The sequence below is a fragment of the Pristiophorus japonicus genome, chromosome 13 (assembly GCF_044704955.1).
Source record: "Pristiophorus japonicus isolate sPriJap1 chromosome 13, sPriJap1.hap1, whole genome shotgun sequence".
NCBI classification, from domain to species: Eukaryota; Metazoa; Chordata; class Chondrichthyes; family Pristiophoridae; genus Pristiophorus; species Pristiophorus japonicus.
The window spans coordinates 178,986,021-179,008,115 of NC_091989.1; the positions used below are offsets into that span (position 1 = coordinate 178,986,021).

Genomic DNA, 22,095 nt, shown 5'->3' on the forward strand with positions numbered 1-22,095 from the left:
GCACAAACAATGTATTTTATTTTGAAATCAAATTATAATTGTATTTGTCTTTGTTGCTTCAGCTAATAGTAGAAACATAGAAACATAGAAAATAGGTGGAGGAGTAGACCATTTGGCCCTTCGAGCCTGCACCACCATTCAATAAGATCATGGCTGATCATTCCCTCAGTACCCTTTTCCTGCTATAGAAACATATAAATAGAAGAACATAGAAACATAAGAATAGAAGACATTCTTGATGCTTTGATTAATTTTCTTAACTGTAACATCAGGGTCCCAGGCTGTAAGTTGATAACTAGTGACCACCAGTCACCCCAGGGAGATAGGAACTCTCTACAATCAGCCGGCAGTTTAAGGATTAAAGTTAGGAGCCTCTTTAGGTCCTTTTGGTGCGGGCAACAATCTTTGGTTCAAACGGAGCACCCGCTGGAAGTTAAATATCACGTTTCACATGCACAGTGGAATAGGAAAATGTTAAAGGGGTGAGTTAGAAATGTGTTCCTCTATTGCCGAAATAGAGGTTAAAGAAAAAAATAAATGCAAATGACACAAAACATAACACAGACATATATGCATGGTCCACAGCAAGCTAATATGCAACTTACTACGTAATTTTTGTTTTACTTACTGATTTGGCAAAGCTGAAGAAGCTTTTTGTTTCTCCGGTAACCATATTTGATGAGCCTAGAAGTTGGTGAATACAGGATTGTAATGCTTGGAAGGCACAAATATTCTTTCACACTAATGTAACGGCACACACCATTGATTATTTAACTTTTGTGCTTCTCACGCATGCTCGGTTTCTTCTAGTATTCGGTGGCCGTCAAACTCCTACTTACCGTACAGGATGTAAGTTCCGAGCGGCTTCAAGAGGCCGAGGCCCTTCCCGGTGTTCTCGCCACATAAGCAATCCAGGACGATATCTACTCCGTCAGGGGAGATTCTGCAATGGAACCAAAAGTGGGCCTTACTCCAGAACCTATCTGTTCATACACAGCTGGATTTCCGGCCTTTTGCTGTCCCTCTCAGTGCCCTGGCGACGAAAAGCGGAGCAGGCTCGAAGGGCCAAATGGCCTACTCCTGCTCCTATATCTTATGTTCTTATGTTGCGCCCAGGCTGGAGGCCAGCTTCCAGCACCCCGCCGGGACATTGAATGCCGGATTTGCGGGGACGCGGACCAGTACCGCCCAGGAGAGGAGAGCCCAGTGTGCAACGCCCCTGGTTGCAACACCGGCTCGATATTTAGATCGCGCCCGACCCGTAGCGCCCCCTAGTGGGACCGCCAGTGAAAGCAGGCTTTCCAAGCTGTAACAGCTGAAGTATGATGGAAGAAATGTCTACCTCAGCTAAGTGTGATTGTTTTTTTCACTTTTGCGATTTATGTTGGGGTCGTGTCAGGAATGAACTGGTAGGTTTTTTCAGTTTTTTTCTCCACGGAAGTCTCCATTAGGGAGCTCCCAGGCTGGCTGTTGCGCTCGGGATTTTCAGTGGCTCAGCTGGCCTGGCGCGCTAATAGACCATGTGGAAAGCCTCCCGTAGCGCTTCGCTCCAAACTCCGGGCCCAGCCGGTGAATTTTGCGGCAGCAGAAGCAAACCATTTGCCGACACAAAATGTACCGCTCCGCCCGGGACAACGCCGCAACAGAGGAGCGACCAAATTTCTCCCCCATAGACTTACACAGAATGTACAGCTCAGAAACAGGCCATTCGGCCCAACAGGTCTAAGCTGGCGTTTATGCCTCACACGAGCTTCCTCCCACCCTACTTTATCTAACCTGATTAACATATCCTTTCTCCCTAATGTGCTTATCAAGCTTTCCCTTAAATACCAATCGCCTCAGTTTCTTCATGTGGCAGCGAGTTCCACATTCTCACCACTCTCTGGGTAAAGAAGTTTCTCCTGAATTCCCTATTGGATTTATTAGTGACTATCTTATATTTATGGCCCCAAGTTCTGGTCTCCCCCACAAGTGGAAACATCTCCTCCATGTCTACCCTATCAAGCCCCTTCATAATTTTAAAGGTCTCTATCAGGTCATTCTCGGCCTTCTCTTTTCTATGGACAGCCCCTGCCTGCTCAGTCTTTCCTGATAGTTAAAACCTCTCACTTCATTCATGTCGAATATAGTTATTACCTGACAAGCTTTTCACTTGGCTGTTCGGAAATCTCTATGGGTCAAAACACTCAGCAAAAGCAAGCCCATTTTTCCCTTCACTTACGTTTATGTGTCATTAGATGCAGGCTTTATATATTGAGGTCATTAACGTTTCCAATTAACTTTCATCAGCAGCAAAGCAAACACCAATCATTAATGTACCCTTCCCACACACGCCTACCTGCTCACCCCACCCGCTCTTTGAGCATTGGCGATGAGAGCAATTTTGACCCTTTCAAAAGGGAACTGTTTGTATTTGTGAAAAACAAAACTTTTGTTAGGCTAGGGGGAAAGCCGGGAACTAACTGAATTAACGCTTTCAAAAGAGCCGGCACATGCATGATGGGCCTCATGGCCTCCTGTGCTGTAAGATTTTATGACATAAAGGCTGAGAGGCCGTTTCCCCTGGCTGGTGAGCCTAGAACGAGGGGCCAAAATTGCCCCTCTCAGAAAGGGAGGTGCTAACAGGGTGTTAAAGGGTTTATGCCGAGACGCGGTGGGCAGAGCAATCCACCCCCTCCTCCGCAATTGCCCCCAGGGCTCCGTCAGCGGTTTGCGGTGCCCCCCGTGATTAGCGCACCGGCACAGCGCAGGCACGGTGATGACATCAAATTGCCCCGTGGGACGCGAGGTCGACGCGGGGCGGTGACACCGACAGCTTCTCGGTGTGAGACGCTGTGGTGGCTGGGGCACCGCGGCCGCCCTTAAAGGGGAGGTGGTAGCGCCGCGGCGGCCACCTTTTCTCTGTTGGCCGACTCTTTAGTCGGCCCGGCAATGGCGGCCGCACCGCCAACGTGCAGCCCGGCGCCTCCTATTGGGTGCCAGGCCACTGGCCCGGCCAACACCCTCCCTGGTGACCACTAAAGTGGCTGCAGAGCACGCAGCGGTCCTCCGCTTCGAAAGGGGAGGGTCGTTGTGACATCATCAGCGCGGCGCTGAGCGGCGCTCCCCACGAATGCCCCGTTACCGCAGCCAACATTGTTTTTATTCAAAGAGCCAATTCCGTGCGGGGAATACCGCTCTCCGTGCTGGGGCAAAAAAAAAAATCAGATAATTCGAATTGACCGCCCCCAGTCCCAGCACGGTGCAATTTCGGCCCCATAGTCTCAGGGTAAGGGGTCAGCCATTTAGGACTGAGATGGGGAGAAATGTCTTCACTCAAAGAGGGTGGTGAATTCTTGGAATTCTCTACCCCAGAGGGTTCTGGAGGCTCAGTCGTTGAGCATATTCAAGGCTGAGATCGCTAGATTTTTGGATATTAAGGGAATCAAGGGATATGGGGACAGTGCAGGAAAGTGGAGTTGAGGTCGAAGATCAGCCACGATCTCATTGAATGGCGGAGCAGGCTCGAGGGGCTGAATGGCCGACTCCTTGCTCCTATTTCTTATGTTCTTAATCTCATTGAAAGAGGCTACATGGATGTGGCTACGGTGGAGTAATGGGAGTCACTTTCGAAGATTAGGTTTGAACCACCTTGCTGGGCAGAGCAGAGAGATTTATTCAGCTTCCAACCCACACCGCAGCAGACCTGGAGTTTTTGAGGCTGACACAGGATGCCAAAAGGGAAAACCTATTATATTCACAAGTCTTGACGTCTAACACTCTAAGCACACACAAACTCGCAATTAAAAAAAAATTTAATTAAAGACTGCAATTCAATCATGCTGTTGATGCAACTTTGCTGGATTTAATTTTTGATAAATCACAATATGAGATCCAATTAATTGCTGCAAACTTAGTCACGTTACAGAACTAGGTTTGCAACTAGGCACCGAGAAAACGTCATGCTTAATAAACTCACCACTCCAGGGACTTGAGCGTAAAAATCTAGGCTAACACCCCAGTGCAGTGCTGAGGGAGTGCTGCACTGTCGGATGAGACGTTAAACCGAGGCCCCGCCTACTCGCTCAGGTGGACTTAAAAGATCCCTGGACACTACTTCGAAGGAGAGCAGGGGAGTTATCCCCGGTATTCTGGCCAATATTTATCCCTCAATCAACATGACCAAAAAAACAGATTATCTGATCATTATCACAACAGTGACTGCACTCCAAAAGTACTCAATTGGCTATAAAGCGCTCTGCGACGTCCAATGGTCGTGAAAGGCGCTATATAAATCCAAGTCTTTATTCTTTCTTCTTTTTCGATATATAGTGAAGGCTACAAGATAAGGTCACGATGACTAGAAAATCTCAGCCTTAAGAATGGCTTCTCAATGTCTACACCGACAAGTTTATTGCACGTCAAATCTCTGAAGATCATAACACCTTTAATAAAGATGCCAGCTTGTGAGCTGTTATATCTCCTGTCCCGTTAACCACAAGTCCTTTATCCCTGCAAACGCGATCACTGTTCTTTAGTGTTGTCGAAACTATTCCAAAGCCTTGAATTTATTTTATTTGTTCCTGGGATGTGGGCATCACTGAAAAGACTGCCTTTACTGCCCTTCCCTAGGTGCCCTGAAAAGCTGCTGGGACCTTTTTTTATTGCCTGAAATACTTTGCCGTCATGTTTAACCAATCGCATTTTGTTGGTAACATGGGTATCCTCTTCCTGCTGATACAAAGTTAGGTGGGAATGTAAATGGTCTGGAGGATGCAAAGAAGCTTCAAGGGGATATAGACAGGCTAAGTGAGTGGGCAAGAACATGGCAAATGGAATATAGCGTGGCAAAATGTGAAGTTATCTACTTTGTTCGGAAAAAATTAAAAAGCAGTATATTTTTTAAATGGTGAGAGATTGGAGAATGTTCTATCCTTGGAACCCTCCTATTTCTCATCTACATGTTGCCCCTTGGCGACATCATCCAAAAACTCAGCGGGACCAAAATTGCCCCTTTCTCGAAGAGACGGCCACGGGTCGGTAAGGACTCACCGCTTGGTCGGCGTGGAGGGGCCGCCATTTTGAAAATTGCCCTCGTTTATTTTTGGAGCGGTGTACGGGACCGCCCCGGCCGACCCCTTACCGACCGCCGCTGACCCCATTTCCACCCCGCATGGGAAATTGCCCCGCGAGTGCACATCGGCCATCGCTTGGTGCCCCCGACAGCTTTCCCCGGCGGGAAGCTTCTTGTGGCTGGGGGATGTCGCCGGCCCTTCACCCTCCATGGCCCCATATCCCTTAACACAATGGATAATGGGTAGAGCAAGAAGCAGGGCAGTAACGAGGGAGAGGAAAGCCAGAGGGGATGGGTAAGGAGAAACAAAGGAGATACGTGGAGGATGGAGAGGATAGGGACAGAGATTGGGGATGATATTGGGAGGGGAGGAGATACGTGATGGAGCAAAGTGGACAGGGGGTTGGGAAAGGTGGTAGGGCAGGGGGTTGGGAAAGTGGAGGGGACACATAGTGGGTAGTAGGAAAAGATGGAATGAGGTAAAGATGGAATGAGATGGGGTAAAGTATTGAAGGAGAGGGGGAAGCAGCAAGCGAGAGAAGACAACTTAGCTAGGGATGACAGCCTCCACTGTCCTTCACCTTGTGCCCCCAAAATACTTACAGACCCTGCTCCACCAATCTCATCTACCCACCCTCCATCTTCCCTCTCAATCCAAGCTGATTCTCTCCAATGTCTCCTTCCTGCCATTTCCTGCACCGCTCAATGGTGCCAGTTACCTGCCTGCCTGGCAGGAGATGATAGTGATTAGAGTGAGAGGTTGGAGGGCATACTGAAAGCAGGTGGGGACAGCAGATCAAAGTGGGGGGGGGGGGATTCTGGGGTCAGAGTGTGATGGGACACAGGCGATTGGAGCATAGATGGGAGCTCTGATTCTGTGCCTGTATCTCTCTGTACTCCGGGACCCTCAAACCATTGTGCGAATGCTGTGACCCCCACCCGAGGAAGGCACTTACATCAAATATCAAACACAGGCTTTTGTGTCACAGATACTTCCAAATAGTTGTGTATTTGTGCTTAGGAAGCCACACAGTAATGAACTAATTAGAGCTTCATTCACCATCGCGTAAAACGCTGGCTAAGTTGAGGCTCAGCTTCTATCAGTTGAAACACTCGGAAGGGAGGGGAGCGAGGTGGGAAAACAGAAATGGTGGGGGATATGCTCAGAAAAAAGAGAGGAAGAGAAGGAGGAAGGAAAGAAAAAGAAAGATTTACATTTATATAACGCCTTTCACGACCACCGAACTTTTGGAGTGTAGTCACTGTTGTAATGTGGGAAATGCAGCAGCCAATTTGTGCACAGCAAGCTCCCACAACAGCCATATGATAATGACCAGATAATCTGTTTTTAGCGATGTTGACTGAGGAATAAATATTGGCCAGGACACCGGGGATAACTCCCCTGCTCGTCTTCAAAATAGTGCCATGGGATCTTTTACATCCACCTGAGAGAGCAGACAGGGCCTCAGTTTAACGTCACATCCGAAAGTCGGCACCTCCGACAGTGCAGCACACCCTCAGCATTGCACTGGAGAGGACATCGAAAGAGGTAGGAAGGGGGAAGGGAAAGAGGAGAGAGGGGGGGAATGGAGCGAGGGTGAGAAGGAAGGAAGGTTTCCTCACATCCTTAGTAAAACAGTCTCAACGCAATGCAATTGCAATTTGAATGATTTCGGAAAACTCGATAAGCAGCAAACGTTCCTACCAGCTACTGCTTGGTACCCGCAGATAGCCTGAAGTATTCCTGCAATGACTGTGTTACGGGTCAATGATCCATGACTTTTTTTCCTTGTGTTAGCACACACTTACAAAGTGAAATTGCGGACTGAACACAAGTTAATGTCCAACTTGAGACCAGCTTTCTGGCTTGAGTCGGAAACTGTTTGGAAATTGCCTTAATTTGTTCCAGTTAAGAATCTTAAAAAGTCATCTTAAAAGCGAATTAACCTATCTGTCTTGACTGGAGGCGAAGCCAATGTCCCTGAGGTGAAAGAATATTGTTGTACACTGCTGCGCAACATCTGCTTCTCTTATTGCTGCCGAGTGAATTGGATTTGTGTCGGTTCTTTCACATCAGTCCTAAGACATGCACTGTTCTTAAAGCAATATCCTCCGATTTGTTTGCCTGATATTGGAAGACCTGAAGTTTGCAGCTGAACTACTCAAGCAGATGCTGTTATGTCTTCAGATGCTCTAATAATGACTCCACGAGACAATGTGTTGTGCTTGAACTGTAGTGACCTTAGTCCTTTTAAATTAACTCCAGAGTGAGGATCACACATGGTGGCCTGCCTTTTATACTAGGCCAGGCACACCTGTACAGGTAACCTACAAGTCTCCCACTGCAGTGCCCTCTGGTGGCACACCTTGTAATAGTACAAGCAGTAACCATGTCGGATACATGACAGATGCATTGTCTTTTGGCCTTGGCTGTGACTCAGTGGGTAGCACTCTCCCCTCGGAGTCAGACCCACTCCAGGGACTTAAGCACAAAAAAAAATCTAGGCTAACATGCCAGTGCAGCGCTGAGAGAATGCTGCACTGTTGGAGGTGCCGTCTTTCGGATGAGAGGTTTAACCGAGGCCCCCTCTGCTCTCTCGGCTGGACGTAAAAGATCCCATGGCATTGTTTTGAAGAGCAGGGGAGTTATCCCCGGTGTCCTGGTCAATATTTATCCCTCAATTAACATCACTAAAGCAGATTATCTGGTCATTATCACATTGCTGTTTGTGAGCTTGCTGTGTGCAAATTGGCTGCCATTTTTCCTACCTTATAACACTTTTTGCCTTTAACAAATCCATGCTGGCTTTCCTTAATTAATCCACACTTGTCCCAGTTAATGTTAATTTTGTCCCTGATTATCGTTTCTAAAAGCTTCCTTGTTACCAAGGTAAAACTGATTGGCCTGTGGTTGCTGGGTTTATCCTTATACCCTTGGGAAGCTTTTAGAAAGAACCAAAGGCAACACGAGGGAAAGCTATTTTACACGGCGAGTGGTTAGGATCTGGAATGCACTGCCTGAAAGGGTGGAGGAGGCAGACTCAATTGTGGCGTTCAAAAGGGAATTGGATAAATACCTGGAGGAAAAAAATGTGCGGGGCTATGGGGAAAGGATGGGGGAGTGAGATTAGCTGAAGTGCTCTTGCAGAGAGCCGGTACGGGCTCAACAGACCGAATGGCCTCCTTCTGTGCTGTAACCTTTCTATGATTCTATTTTTTTTCTGTCTCATTCTTGCTCTCTCATTTTTCTTTATTTTCTCTGCGTCTTTTGTAACATCTATTTTTGGTGCTCTTGGCTTCCTCTAACTCTACTTCTGATAAAGGGACACAAATATGTTATGTACCCAAGGATTTGTACGAGTATCAGCAATTACCATTTTACAATTTCACCACAAAGACTTTCGCAGACCTTCTCATATTAAAGCAATACAAAAAAAATCCATTTTTTCTAAAGACACGAGCACAAATAGGCTGAGTCATTGCTGAGTCACTGAATGATGTCACTGCTGAGGTGCGTAGGTTGGTGTAAGTGGCCCGTAACCCAGCGAACCATTATGTTGCAATGTCTGGAGTGACAAGTCCCTCAGATCTTGCTTTGATGTGTCAACCTATAATCATTGAAAAGCATTTTTTTTCCCGAATCTCTCAGCATCGCTTTATCATCAAAATGGTTACAATGTTAGAGAATTTCCATCAAGACTTTATTTTTATTTCAGTTTTTAAAAGGTGACTTTCCTTGTGACTAAAAAAAAACAATGGAAATTATTGGGCCGGATGTTGGGATAAGAATAAAGGTGTAAGCTAACAGTGCTCCCTGTTACTGGAGGGTAAACCTGTTCCAGGGGAGGGCCACTACGCACTCTGCAGGCCCTTTGGTGGCTGGCACTGGGCCACCAAGGCCAAGGAATGACCAGGCCAGCAGGCCCGGCACCCAAAACGGAGAGCTGGGCTACACGGCGGCGGGCCCAGGTGGACGCAAGGGCCGCCATTGTCTCCGCTGACCGCAAAATCCAGGCCATTTGTGTTTGCTAAAAACCTAAGAAAAAGCCTCAACTGATGAATTGAAACTTTGCCCCTTCTGTCGACTGGCAGGCCTCTCTGTGAAATCAGTCCAGCCAATCGCAGGCCATTTCAGATGGGCGTTGTCTTCGATCACAAAACTGCTACAATTTGGCAATGGATTGGCAAACTGACTGGGAGAGGCCACGAAGGGGCGGGAAATGGAAACAGTGGTGAAGTAAAGGGTGCTCGCCTGCACTGAGGCATGCGGACATGGTTGGGGCTGTGTGAATGATGTTTGACTCCACAGAATTCCACAATGCCAGGAAGGAGGGATTTTCACTCTTGGTGTGCTCTCCCCCCCACCCCCGCCCCACTGTTATACATCCCCGCCTGGTTTTCCTTTCCATCGCAGTCATTAGAAAGAAAAATAGGGCGGGATGTATGAAGAGAGATTTATCCGCAACTGCCGGTTTACCGCCACCAGTGAAAGTCAGCCCCTGGGTGTCTAAAGCGAACAAAGTGTCCCAATCTCCAGCAAGTACCATCCTTCACCTCGATGAGCACAAAAGCCCATCTCAAAAATACTATTAAAAAATAATTTTAAAGTAGTAGATAAAAGTCTTGCAGTTTTCAATAAGAACATACGTCATCATCATAAGAACTAGGAGCATATGCCATTTGGCCCCTCGAGCCTGCTCCGCCATTCAATAAGATTGTGGCTGGTCTTTGACCTCAACTCCATTTTCCCGCCCAGTCTCCATATCCCTTATTCCCCTAGACTCCAAAAATCTATCGATCTCAGCCTTGAATATATTCAACGATTCAGCCTCCGCAGCCCTCTGGGGTAGAGAATTCCAATGAAGAAATTCCTCCTCGTCTCAGTCTTAAATGGCCGACCCCTTATCCTGAGACAGTGCCCCCTAGTCCTAGATTCTCCAGCCCGGGGAAACAACCTCTCAGCATCTACCCTGTCAATCCCTCTCAGAATCATGTATGTTTCAATGAGATCTCCTCTCATTCTTCTAAATTCCAAACAGTATAGGCCCAATCTACTCAGTTCACATCTCTCCATTAAATGGGTGAGTTAAAATTCAAGAGTTTTTGACAGGTTAACATAGAATTATATAGAATAAATGTGCACCGCACAGAAACAGGCCATTCGACCCAACCAGTTATGCTCAACTCGAGTCTCCTCCTGTCTTTCCTCATCTAACTCTATCAGCATAACCCTCTATTCCCTCCTCCCTCATATGCTTGTCTATCCTCTCCTTAACTGCTCAATCACATTTTAGCGTTCACTGGGGTAGGAAACTATGCCCCATTGGGCTAAGAAACAATCTTCAATTTGGCTTTTCCCCTTTTCCCCCTCGTTGCCTGAAGGGTCTGACTCAGGACGGAGTGCAGTGCACCAGGTGACAGCAAACTTGCCGCTCCTCACCCAGGTTGACCACCTGCTCATACTCGAAACATAGAAAATAGGAGCAGTAGTAGGCCATTCGGCCCTTCGAGTCTGCACTGCCATTCAATATGATCATGGCTGATCCTCTATCTCAACACCTTGTTCCCGCTTTTTCCCCATATCCCTTAATGCCTTTTGTGTCTAGAAATCCATCTATCTCCCTCTTAAATATATTCAGTGACTTGGCATCCACAGCCTTCTGTGGTAGAGAATTCCACAGGTTCACCACCCTCTGAGTGAAAAAGTTTCTCCTCATCTCGGTCCTAAATTTCCTACCCCGTATCCTGAGACTATGACCCCTTGTTCGAGACTTCCCAGCCCCGGGGAAACATCCTCCCCGCATCCAGTCTATCCAACTCCGTCAGAATTTTATACGTTTCAATGAGATCTCCTCGCATTCTTCTAAACTCTAGTGAATACAGGCCTAGTCGACCCAATCTCTCCTCATACAACAGTCCTGCCATCCCAGGAATCAGTCTGGTGAACCTTTGCTCCACTCTCTCTATGGCAAGTATATCCTTCCTTAGGCAAGGAGACCAAAACTGCACACAATACTCCAGGTGCGGTCTCACCAAGGCCCTGTGTAACTGTATAACCAGGCCCCCTTGAGGCTGAGCATTGAGTGTCAATGGGCTATTCGACTCTGGAAGGCACCGCGAACCAGCTCACCTTCAACATCTGCACCCTTTGCAGCCAGTGGGGGAAAGGAGGTGGTGGGGGTGGGGTGGCTCTCATTGGATAGTGATCCGGAATACAAATCTAGTTAATAGTTTCCCTCTCTAGGCTAAAGGCAACGAGGCCCTTCGTTGGGAGTCCCAGGTGCTATCCCAGCTGAGACGAGTTAACTGAGCACGGGCCGAGGATTGAAACTGCGACATTCCTGGGGGGGTCGAAATTCGGTCCCGCTGTTTTTGAGGCGGTGACACCGGCTGAGTGCTGACTTTAACGGCGAGCGGTAGGTGCCGCCTCTAACTGTGCAAAATTCAGTTTTGCCGGCCAAAGATGAGAGAACAGCGCTAAAAGTGGCGTTGCGTGCTCAGCCTCGGGCGCAAACGGAACAGAATCTCGGGAGGCCGACCGAATTTCCCGTCGGTGGGCTGCCGGCATGCGAGATGAAATAAATGAAAAAAAAAAGTTTCCAAAACTTTCCCTCTCGCACATTTCCCCGCTAGTCCCATTAATACATAGAGCCCAAGTTTCCACACGCAACTAGAACGGCGCAGTCCCGACCTGGATGCCCGTTTTTCGCGCTACAAAGTGCGCCTAAAAAAATCCTCAGTATTCTCCACCTCCCTGCAGGTCCTCTGGTCCTCGGCGCAGCGCCGCAGGAGCTGTGGGGGGCGGAGCCAGGTCCCTGCGCTCAAAACAGTGCCGGGACCTCTGCACATGCGCGCTACAGTGGGCACGCAAGTGCAGTAGCTCCAGGCGCCCGAAACTGTGTGGGAGGGGCCAGAAGCACGCAGCCCCTAGCCCTGGCCAAATGGCCTCACTGGGGCTGTGTGAAGAAGGCTCCTCCCACGGCCAGCTCCTGCTTCCTCCCGACCCAACTCGACTCCCGCTTCCCGCCTCCGGACCGGACCCGACACCCGCTCCCCCCCCCCACCCCCCCCGGACCTGACCCGATTCCCGCTCCCGCTCCCCCACCCCGAATGGACCCGACCCGACTCCCACTCCCCCCCCCCCCCCCCGATTGGACTGGACCCGACCCGACCCGACTCCCGCCCCCCCGACTGGACCTGACCCGATTCCCGCTCCACCCCCCCACCCCCCAGACCAGACCCGACCCGACTCCCGCTCCCCCCCGCCGACTGGACCCGACCCGACCCGACTCCCGCCCCCCGACTGGACCCGACCCGATTCCCGCTCCACCCCCCCACCCCCCAGACCAGACCCGACCCGACTCCCGCTCCCCCCCGCCGACTGGACCCGACCCGACCCGACTCCCGCCCCCCGACTGGACCCGACCCGATTCCCGCTCCACCCCCCCACCCCCCAGACCAGACCCGACCCGACTCCCGCTCCCCCCCGCCGACTGGACCCGACCCGACCCGACTCCCGCCCCCCGACTGGACCCGACCCGACTCCCGCTCCTGCTCCGCCACCCCCCCCACCCCCCCCCGACTCGACCCGACCCGACCCGCGCTCCTGCTCCCCCCCCCCTCCGACTGGACCCGACCCGACCCGACTCCCGCTCCTGCTCCGCCGCCCCCCCCACCCCCCCCCGACTCGACCCGACCCGACCCGCGCTCCTGCTCCCCCCCCCTCCGACTGGACCCGACCCGACTCGACTCCCGCGCCCCCCCCCCCGCCCCCGGACTGGATCCGACCTGACCTCCCCCTCCCTCCCTCCCCCCCCTCTCTCTCCCTCCCTCCCCCCCCCCCCTCTCTCTCCCTCCCTCCCTTCCCCCCCCCCCTCTCTCCCCCTCCCTCCCCCCGACCCGAACCGAACCTCCCCGACCCGACCCAACGCCACCCACCTGTAAATCTGGTGTTGGGGACGGGCCCTGCCCGAAGTCTCGGGCCGGCCCGTTCAGTCTTCGGTCCCGAAAGGCCTGCCTGAAGCACTTTCACACAGGTAGGAAGATGGTTTATTTAATCTTTTCTTTGCTTATAAATGTTTATTCAGGTTGGATTTATTTGTATAATATTTGTATAAATAAGTATAAATAAAGATTTATTATAGAATTTAATGACTTCCCCTCCCCCCCCACCCCCCCACCTTGTTCTGGACGCCTAATTTGTAACCTGTGCCTGATTTTTTAATGTGTAGAACAGGTTTTTTCAGTTCTACAAAAATCTTCACTTGCTCCATTCTAAGTTAGTTTGGAGTACGTTTTCACTGTGGAAACTTTCAAATCAGGCGTCAGTGGCCGCACACGCCCCCTTTTGAAGAAAAAATTCTGTTCCAAAGTGGAACTGTTCTACCTGACTAGAACTGCAGAAAAAAAAATGTGGAGAATTGCGATTTCTAAGAATTCTCCACCAGTTGCTCCTAAAAATCAGGCGCAAATCATGTGGAAACTTGGGCCCATAAATGCTAAAAAAAAAATGTAAAAAAACCACTTAATTGATCGCTGGTCACTCCCGCCCCAGGACCCCCGATGTGCCATCACCTTTCCCAGGCTGTACGGACGCCTGCCGGTAAGTCCACCGCACTCACCGCACGGCAGCAAGGGGGCGTTGCACGCTCGATGACATCACCACGTGGGTGGCGGCTGAGCACGCAGTGATGCGTCTTGGGGCGCCCCCACCGCCCAACTACATTTCCCGGGAGCCGAGGAAACCAGTCACCGCCGACGGTAAACACCTAGCCGCCCGTTGGCTGCTCCTCTCCGGCAGTAACGGGTGGCGTTAAGAGACTGAATTTCGACCCGCTGGACTTTATATGCATCAGCACCGCATCATTTGTCCGCGAAGCCTATTGGGGGAGGGGGGGGGAGTCGCTCCTTGACAGCACAGGTCTTGGGTAAGTGATATGGTTGAGAATTCTGGGCCAGTCTCGTCAAACTCCTCATCTTGGCCTGCCTTACCTTCTCACATCCTGCACGTAATCGGCATTCCTGTCAATGAGATGAGTGATGGAATCCTTGATAGCTTCATGCTTAAAGGAGGAGGCTGTTCCAAAGACGGTCACATTGGGGATGGTGGAGCACAGCTGTGCCACAGCTTGACCCTGCAGCAATCACATTCAAATCACGGTTTAATTTGGGCATCTGACAGTGACTGGCAAACACATATGCAGGCACTCCCGAAAACACGCTTTTAGTCTCAGAGAGGAGTTAAATAATTAGTCACCTCGGACTCTATAGGATCTACAGCACAGAAACAGGCCATTCGGCCCAACCAGTCCATGCCAGCGTTCATGTTCCACTCGAGCCACCTCCCATCCTCCCTCATCTAACTACATCAGAATAACCCTCCATTCCCTTCTCCCTCATATGCTTATCTAACCACCCTTTAAATGGATCTATACTATTGGCATCAACCACTCCCTGTGGTAGCGAGTTCCACATTCTCACCACTCTCTGGGTAAAGATGTTTCTTCTGAACTTCCTATTTGATTTCTTGGTGACTATTTATATTAATGGCCTTCAATTTTGCTCTTCTCCACAAGTGTAAATACTCTTGCTGTGTCTACTCTATCGAAACCGTTCATAATTTTGAAGACCTCTCTTAGGTCACCCCTCAGCCTTCTCTTTCCAAGAGAAGAGAGAACCAGCACGTTCATCCTTTCCCGATAGGTATAATCACACATTTCTGCTATCACCCTTGTAAATCTAAGTTGCTGCACATGTCCCACAAGGTTAGCAATGGGAAGTGGTCTGAGCTATAATCTGTGCCCAGTTGACCAGAAACTGCACCAGCCACACAAATTCTGTGGCAACAAGAGCAGGTTAGAGGCTGGTTATTCTGTTGCGAGTGTCTCACCTCCTGACTCCCCAAAGCCTCTCCACCATCTACAAGGCACAAGTCAGGAGTGTGATGGAATACTCTCCGCTTGCCTGGATGAGTGCAGCTCCAACAACACTCAAGAAGCTCGACACCATCCAGGACAAAGCAGCCACTTGATTGGCACCCCATCCACCACCTGCAACATTCACTCCCTCCACCACCGCGCACCGCGGCTGCAGTGTGTACCATCTACTAGATGCACTGCAGCAACTCGCCAAGGCTTCTTTGACAACACCTCCCAAACCCGCGACCGCCACCACCTAGAAGGACAAGGGCAGCGGGCACATGGGAACACCATCACCTGCAAGTTCCCCTCCAAGTCACACCCCATCCTGACTTGTAAATATATCTCTGTTCCTTCATCGTCGCTGGGTCAAAATCCTGGAACTCTCTCCGTAACAGTACGTTGGGAGTATCTTCACCAAGCAGACTGCAGCAGTTCAAGAAGGCAGCTCACCACCACCTTCTCCAGGGCAATTAGGGATGGGCAATAAGTGCTGGCTTTGCCAGCGACGCCCACATCCCAGAATGAATAAAAAAGTTACTACATCTCAAGCGGGGTCACAGCTGAGGTCCTACACTTTGCCTGGGCCAGGACGGGAAATAAAATTAGGCCAGAGTTCCATGCTGGGATCTCTATCCAGTGACTTCCATTGGAAATGCACTTATGTCCTACGCCGGGGACTTGAGCACAAAATCTAGGCTAACACTCCCAGTGTGGTACTAAGAAAGTGCTGCACTGTCAGATGAGGTGCCTGTCCTCTCAGGTGGACGTAAATGATCCCACGCCCACTAATTCAAAGAAGAGCAGGGGAAGTTCTAGCCAATATCTATCCCTCAACCAACGTCTTATTCGAGATGATCTGGTCATTATCACGCTGCTGTTTGTGCGAGCTTGCTGTGTGCAAATTGCCTGCCGTGTTTCCCGACATTACAACAGCGACTACACTTCAATAGTGACTGCACCGCCTTGCCAGCTTCACTCACCAAACGGTGCCAGTATAGAAAGTCTCCTTGCGCTTCTCGAAGGGGCATGGTTTATACTGATTCTGTGTTTCAGGCCTTTCCCAAACAACACCTTGCACAGGGACGGCAAGTTCTGATCCTCATTCAAAGCATCAATCCATGTTTGTTCTTCAGATGTTTACTGATCTGTCATGCATTTGCGGCTTTTTTTCCCTATTTTTTCTTTCCGATTCCAGCATGCACGTTTCTTCGTTTTATCCGGAACATTCTTTGTTGTTCCGATACAACCAGAGCCAATTATTTTTCCATGCGCAGAAAAAGTTCAATTACTTGATAAGGTCAATCACTCTATATCCCCAGAGCCCTATATATACACATCAATGCAAACCGAAATCAAAGACACTCCACTTTGTAGGAAGAAATATTAACATATTGATGCTCTGCAGCAAAGTGTAGTACATTTATTTTTATTTCCAGCATCATTAAGACAGATCACAGCATCGAGTTACATCAGGTCTACAGCACTGACACAGACTATTTGACCCAACTAAACTATGCCGGCGTTTATACTCCACACAAGGCTCCTCCCACCACTCTTCATCTAACCCTTTCATCTGCTCCTCTCGCTCATCTCTTCCCAGGACCTCAAACACTGTGGACCTCCTTACCTCCCTTGCTCTTCTCTCCAGCATTCCAAACCAAAGATCTGCATCACTTAGCTTAATAACAATAACATGTGTTTATATAGCGCCTATAACCTAGTAAAACGTCCCAAGGCGCTTCACAGGAGCGTTATAAAACAAAATCTGACACCGAGCCTCATAAGGAGATGTTAGGTCAGATGACCAAGGAGCGTCTTAGAGGAGGAAAGAGAGGTAGAGAGGTTTAGGCAGAGAATTCCGGAGCTTGGGGCCTATAACCAGGGATGCTCAAGAGGCCAGAATTAGTGGCGCGCAGACATCTGAGGGTTATGAGCAATGTTGCGTGTCATTTTGATTCGGGCCGCGAGGTGCCTTTAAGGGGCTGCATGGGCCATTCACAATGCCACGCATGGGCAGTTTTTCCATTGAAAAGCCGGCAGGCCAGCTGCGCAGGACCCCTGGAGTGACGCATGGCCACACAACTTACTCGCAACATTGGTTGTGGGCAATGTTCCCTTTGAGCTGTGCAGCCACGCAGCGCTCCCGCGCAACCGGCTTTTAAATCGAAAAAAATGCGCATGCGCAGTATAGTGAATGGGCCGTACATGGGCCATACAGCTCCTTCAAGGGGAATGCGCACCCCCAAAAAATTAAAGGGAAAATAGGTTGTGACGTTGGAGGAGATTACAGAGATAGAGAGGGGCGAGGCCATGGAGGGATTTGAAAGCAAGGACGAGAATTTTGAAATCGAGACGTTGCTTAACCGGGAGCCAAAGTAGGTCAGCGAGCACAGGGGTGATGGAGGTCGGAAGCGGCGTGGTGGGGATGGAGGGACCGACGAGGTGCGGAGGTTGGGATGGGCGAGGTCCGGAGGTCAGGACGGGCGAGGTCCGGAGATCGGAAGCGGAGAGGAGAGAAAGGCACGGAGAAGCAAACAGGTCAGAGCCCAGAGGTGGAGCAGCATGGATAACACCAAGGGAAAACACAGCACGGGCCAATAGCGAGGCTGTGAGGTCGTGGGGCTCACACTGCGTACTATGAATTCCACGTAGAGAGATGTCCTGTGGGAAGCAGGAAGGAGGACAGTATGAGTATGTCTGAGTTTCTGTGTACGTATTGGCACATGCGACGGAGCCTGGTCTCCAGTCGACCTGGATCCCCCTTGCCATTGGACCAAGACCTTGCTCTGTCAAGCCTGTGTGGTGGCTGGTGTGCAACGGCCACCACACGTTAAAAGAATTCACGCACAGGCATCTTCCACCGTTTAAAATGCGTTGATCAGCCACCTGAGTACTCACTTTAAGTGTGGAAGCAAGTCATCCTCAATCCCGAGGGACTGCCGATGATGATGATGGGTGAGCGGGACTTGGCGTGAGTTAGGACAGACAGCTGAGTTTTGGTTGACCTCAAGGTTACGTAGGGTAGAATGTGGGAGGCCAGCAAGGAGTGCGTTGGAATCGTCGAGTCTTGATGGAACAAAGGCATGGATGAGGGTGTCGGCAGCGGATGAGCTGAGACAAGGGCAATGTTCAAGATAACTTTTTGATTCGTCTCAGCCTCTCGCCCACTTGGTGCCCTGTGTGATGGGGGTAGCATCCCTTCACTCTGGTTTCTCAAACACTGGTGGCTCATTAATAGTAAAGGACAAGTACAAAGTGCGGTTCACCCAGTCTGTGAGCTTCTGCAGATATAGCGCAAAAATACCATGGCGATTAAACGGGCACGAGCAAGTCTAACTAATGGCAGATGCTGTTCATTGCCCTGCTAAAGTAAATGATGACCCATTCAGTCGCAATTCTTATGGGGGTTCCGATAGCGTCGATAAGGAGAAGCTGTTTCCACTAACAGTAACCAGAGGACACAGATTTAAAATAATTGGCAATAAATCCAGGATGGGAATGGGGAGACTTTTGACGCAGCGAGTTGTTGTGATCTGGAACGCGCTGCCTGAACAGGCGGTGGGAGCAGATTCAATAGTGACTTTCATAAGGAAATTGGATAAATACATTTGCAGGGACGAGCTGTTACAAAGAGCCAGCAGAGGCTCGATGGATCAAATGGCCTCCTTCTGTGCTATATGATTGGATTCTATGTTTGTCAGTTTTCATTGTGCGAATGACCTTTTGTTCCCCTCATCACAAGTCCGTGCACTGAAGCACTGCTTTAGCTGAGGGCTAAGGAAGCAGGGACACAGTGGATTTGGGTCAGACGGGAACCGATGACAAAGAACAATGTGGGGCTTGGTACCTTCAATGTTTCTGCACAGACTGGGGCTGGGCCCCCACAACAATTATTATTGAAGAACCCAAAACCTTAAACTAGCAAAGCCCCTTCAGAAGCCAGGTTGCATTCTGATCTTTTCCACTAAAATCATAAATCTAGGTTCAGTGGGTAGCACTCTCGCCTTGTAGATTGTGGGTTCAAGTCCCACTTCAGGGGACTTGAGCACAAAAGAATCTAAGCTGACACTCCAGTGTACTACTGAGGGAGTGCTGCACTGTCGAAGTTGCCATCTTTCAGATGAGACGTTAAACCGAAGCCCCGTCTGCTCTCTCAGGTGGAAGATCCCATGGCACTATTTCGAAGAAGAGCAGGGGAGTTATCCCTGGTGTCCTGGTCAATATTTATCCCTCAATCAACATCATTAAAACAGATTTTCTGGTCATTATCACATTGCTATTTGTGGGAGCTTGCTGTGCGCAAACTGGCTGCCGTATTTCTCACATTACATGATTTTAATTCAGTATTCGAGAGAGTATATCGAGTAGGTTAAGGTCCTCTGAAAGTCGGCACAAAATTACATTTGTTTTAAATTTGCTTGAACTTATTGAATATGTTTTGGCCCTCAGGTCCTTTTCTATGATGAGTTATTCCCCAGAGAGTAAGTGATGTTTCCATACAACGGGAGTAGCACTGTTCATTAGTCCTCTTTATGGTCTATTTTTTATTTCCCATCTGATCAGAATAACAAAGTGCAAAAGCTTAGATGATCCTAATATTCTGGTGGGCTGAGGTAAGTAGCCTTGGGAGCACTGTGGGGAAAAAACGTGGAGGATAGAAACTGAACTAGAAATAGAAATGAGGAGCCTAGATAGAGTAGACAGAAAGAAGCTATTTCCCTTAGCTGATGGATCAACAACTAGGGGGCATAGATTTAAAGTAATTGGTAGGAGGTTTAGAGGGGATTTGAGGAGAATTTCTTTCACCCAGAGGCTGGTGGGGGTCTGGAACTCACTGACTGAAAAGGTGGTAGAGGCAGAAACCCTCATCACATTTAAAAAGTACTTGGATGTGCACTTGAAGTTCTGTAACCTACAGGGCCACAGACCAAGAGCAGGAAAGTGGAATTAGGCTGGATAGCTCTTTGTCGGTCGGCATGGACACGATGGGCTGAATGGCCTACTTCCTTGCTGTAAATGTCTATGATTCTGTGAACATTTCTTACAAACCCTGTACAAAGCGTTTTGCCTCTTGGTCAGTGTCAGCATCTATGTTCTGTGCTTGAGATTAGACTCTAACACAGATGGGTTTGATTCCCCACCAGCTTTGTTTGAGGGCAGCTGTTAATATGTCTGCCTAAATCCAACTTCGTGCTACTGCAGTCTGCAAACTGTTTAACATCTGTCCTCAAGTACAGCAGACAGGATTCTATGCAAACTCTTTCCCGGGTGCATTAAATACAGGGCGGGTGGGGAGGGGGGAGGGGCGGAATTATACCCAATGACGTTTCATCGCTGAGCTTCTGCTCCCGACACCCCCTGCTGTTCACTGCAACCAATGCGATGGTGATGGACTACCCTCATAAGGAAGGAAGACAGCAAACTCTCTTTGCATTAGAGGATCAGACTCAAGCTCCTGGTTCAGTTTTACTGCAGCGACCAGTTTAAACTTGAGGGAGGCCGCGAGTGCCCGACACTGATTTGCACTGCCACGCGCATCCGTCAGGGAAAGGCAGTACACCATGTAACACAGAATCATAGAATGGTTACAGCACAGAAGGAGACCATTCAGCCCGAGGAGCACGTGCACAGCTCTGCTTCCCAGCCTGAATTCCACTGAATGTGAGAACAGAAAAAATGGGAATATCGAGCTCAGCAAAACCAAAATAAATTGAAAAATAATATTCTGTGGATCTCAAGGCATTCAGGGTAAGGATCTCTCCTTCTAGAAGACTATTTCAACATGTAATGAATAATGGAAGGTTGTTAGATTTGCTGCCATTAGGCTAGGAGCTGCCAAGCTTCAGATATAAAATTTAATAAGGTTATTACGCCCCAGTCTTTGCCTTACCTCAAAGTATCTGGAGATGTGGGTTTTATACTGCTTTTTACATTCCTCAAAGATTTAAAATTCATCCTTGATTCTAAATAGCTTTAGCCTTAAAACCATCTACAAGGCACAAGTCAGGAGTGTGATGGAATACTCTCCACTTGCCTGGATGAGTGCAGTTCTAACAACACTCAAGAAGCTCGACACCATCCAGGACAAAGCAACCCACTTCATTGACACCCCATCCACCACCTTCAACATTCACTCTCTCCACCACCGGCGCTCCGTGGCTGCAGCGTGTACCATCTACAAGATGCACTGCAGCAACTCGCCAAGGCTTCTTGGGCAACACCTCCCAAACTCGCGACCTCTACCACCTAGAAGGACAAGGGCAGCAGGCGCCTGGGAGCACCATCACCTGCAAGCTCCCCTCCAAGTCACACACCATCCTGACTTGGAAATATATCACCGTTCCTTCATCGTCGCTGGGTCAAAATCCTGGAACTCCTGCCCCAACAGCATTGTGGGAGCACCTTCACCACACGGATTGCAGCGATTCAAGAAGGTGGCTCACCACCACCTTATCAAGGGCAATTAGGTATGGGCAATAAATGCTGGCCTTGCCAGCAACACGCACATCCCGGAACGAATGAAAAAAAACATTTTGCGCAAATTAATCGCTCTAAGCCAACCTTTCAGAACTTTAGATGATGCTGATTTGAAAGGTTATCGACCGGAAACGCTCTTTCTCTCTCGGCAGATGCTGCCTGACTTGCTGAGCAATGTTCCACCAATGTTTTTTTTGGGTGTGTGGTCCCTTTAACGGGCTGTGCAGCCCATTCAAAGTTTTGCGCCTGCACAGAAGTTCATATTTGCAAAGCCGGTGCCGGGCTGCATGAGACCAGGAGGGAAACATAGAAACATAGAAAATAGGTGCAGGAGTAGGCCATTCGGCCCTTCTAGCCTGCACCGCCATTCAATGAGTTCATGGCTGAACATTCAACTTCAGTACCCCATTCCTGTTTTCTCGCCATACCCCTTGATCCCCCTAGTAGTAAGGACCTCATCTAACTCCTTTTTGAATATATTTAGTGAATTGGCCTCAACAACTTTCTGTGGTAGAGAATTCCACAGGTTCACCACTCTCTGAGTGAAGAAGTTTCTCCTCATCTTGGTCCTAAATGGCTTACCCCTTATCCTTAGACTGTGACCTCTGGTTCTGGACTTCCCCAACATTGGGAACATTCTTCCTG

The 22,095-nt window shown here is 49.3% G+C and overlaps 1 protein-coding gene across 2 annotated transcripts in view; it reads right to left on the bottom strand.

The window, feature by feature from the left end:
* Nucleotides 1-22,095, bottom strand: part of vat1l (vesicle amine transport 1-like) — a 226,629-nt gene that overhangs the window by 148,613 nt on the left and 55,921 nt on the right. For both annotated transcript variants that reach the window (XM_070897034.1, XM_070897033.1), the window contains exons 4-6: nt 14,045-14,187; nt 840-943; nt 629-684 (exon numbers count right to left, since the gene is read on the bottom strand). In XM_070897034.1, the coding sequence (XP_070753135.1) occupies nt 629-684; nt 840-943; nt 14,045-14,187 (303 nt within the window). The remainder of the gene's footprint in view (nt 1-628; nt 685-839; nt 944-14,044; nt 14,188-22,095) is intronic.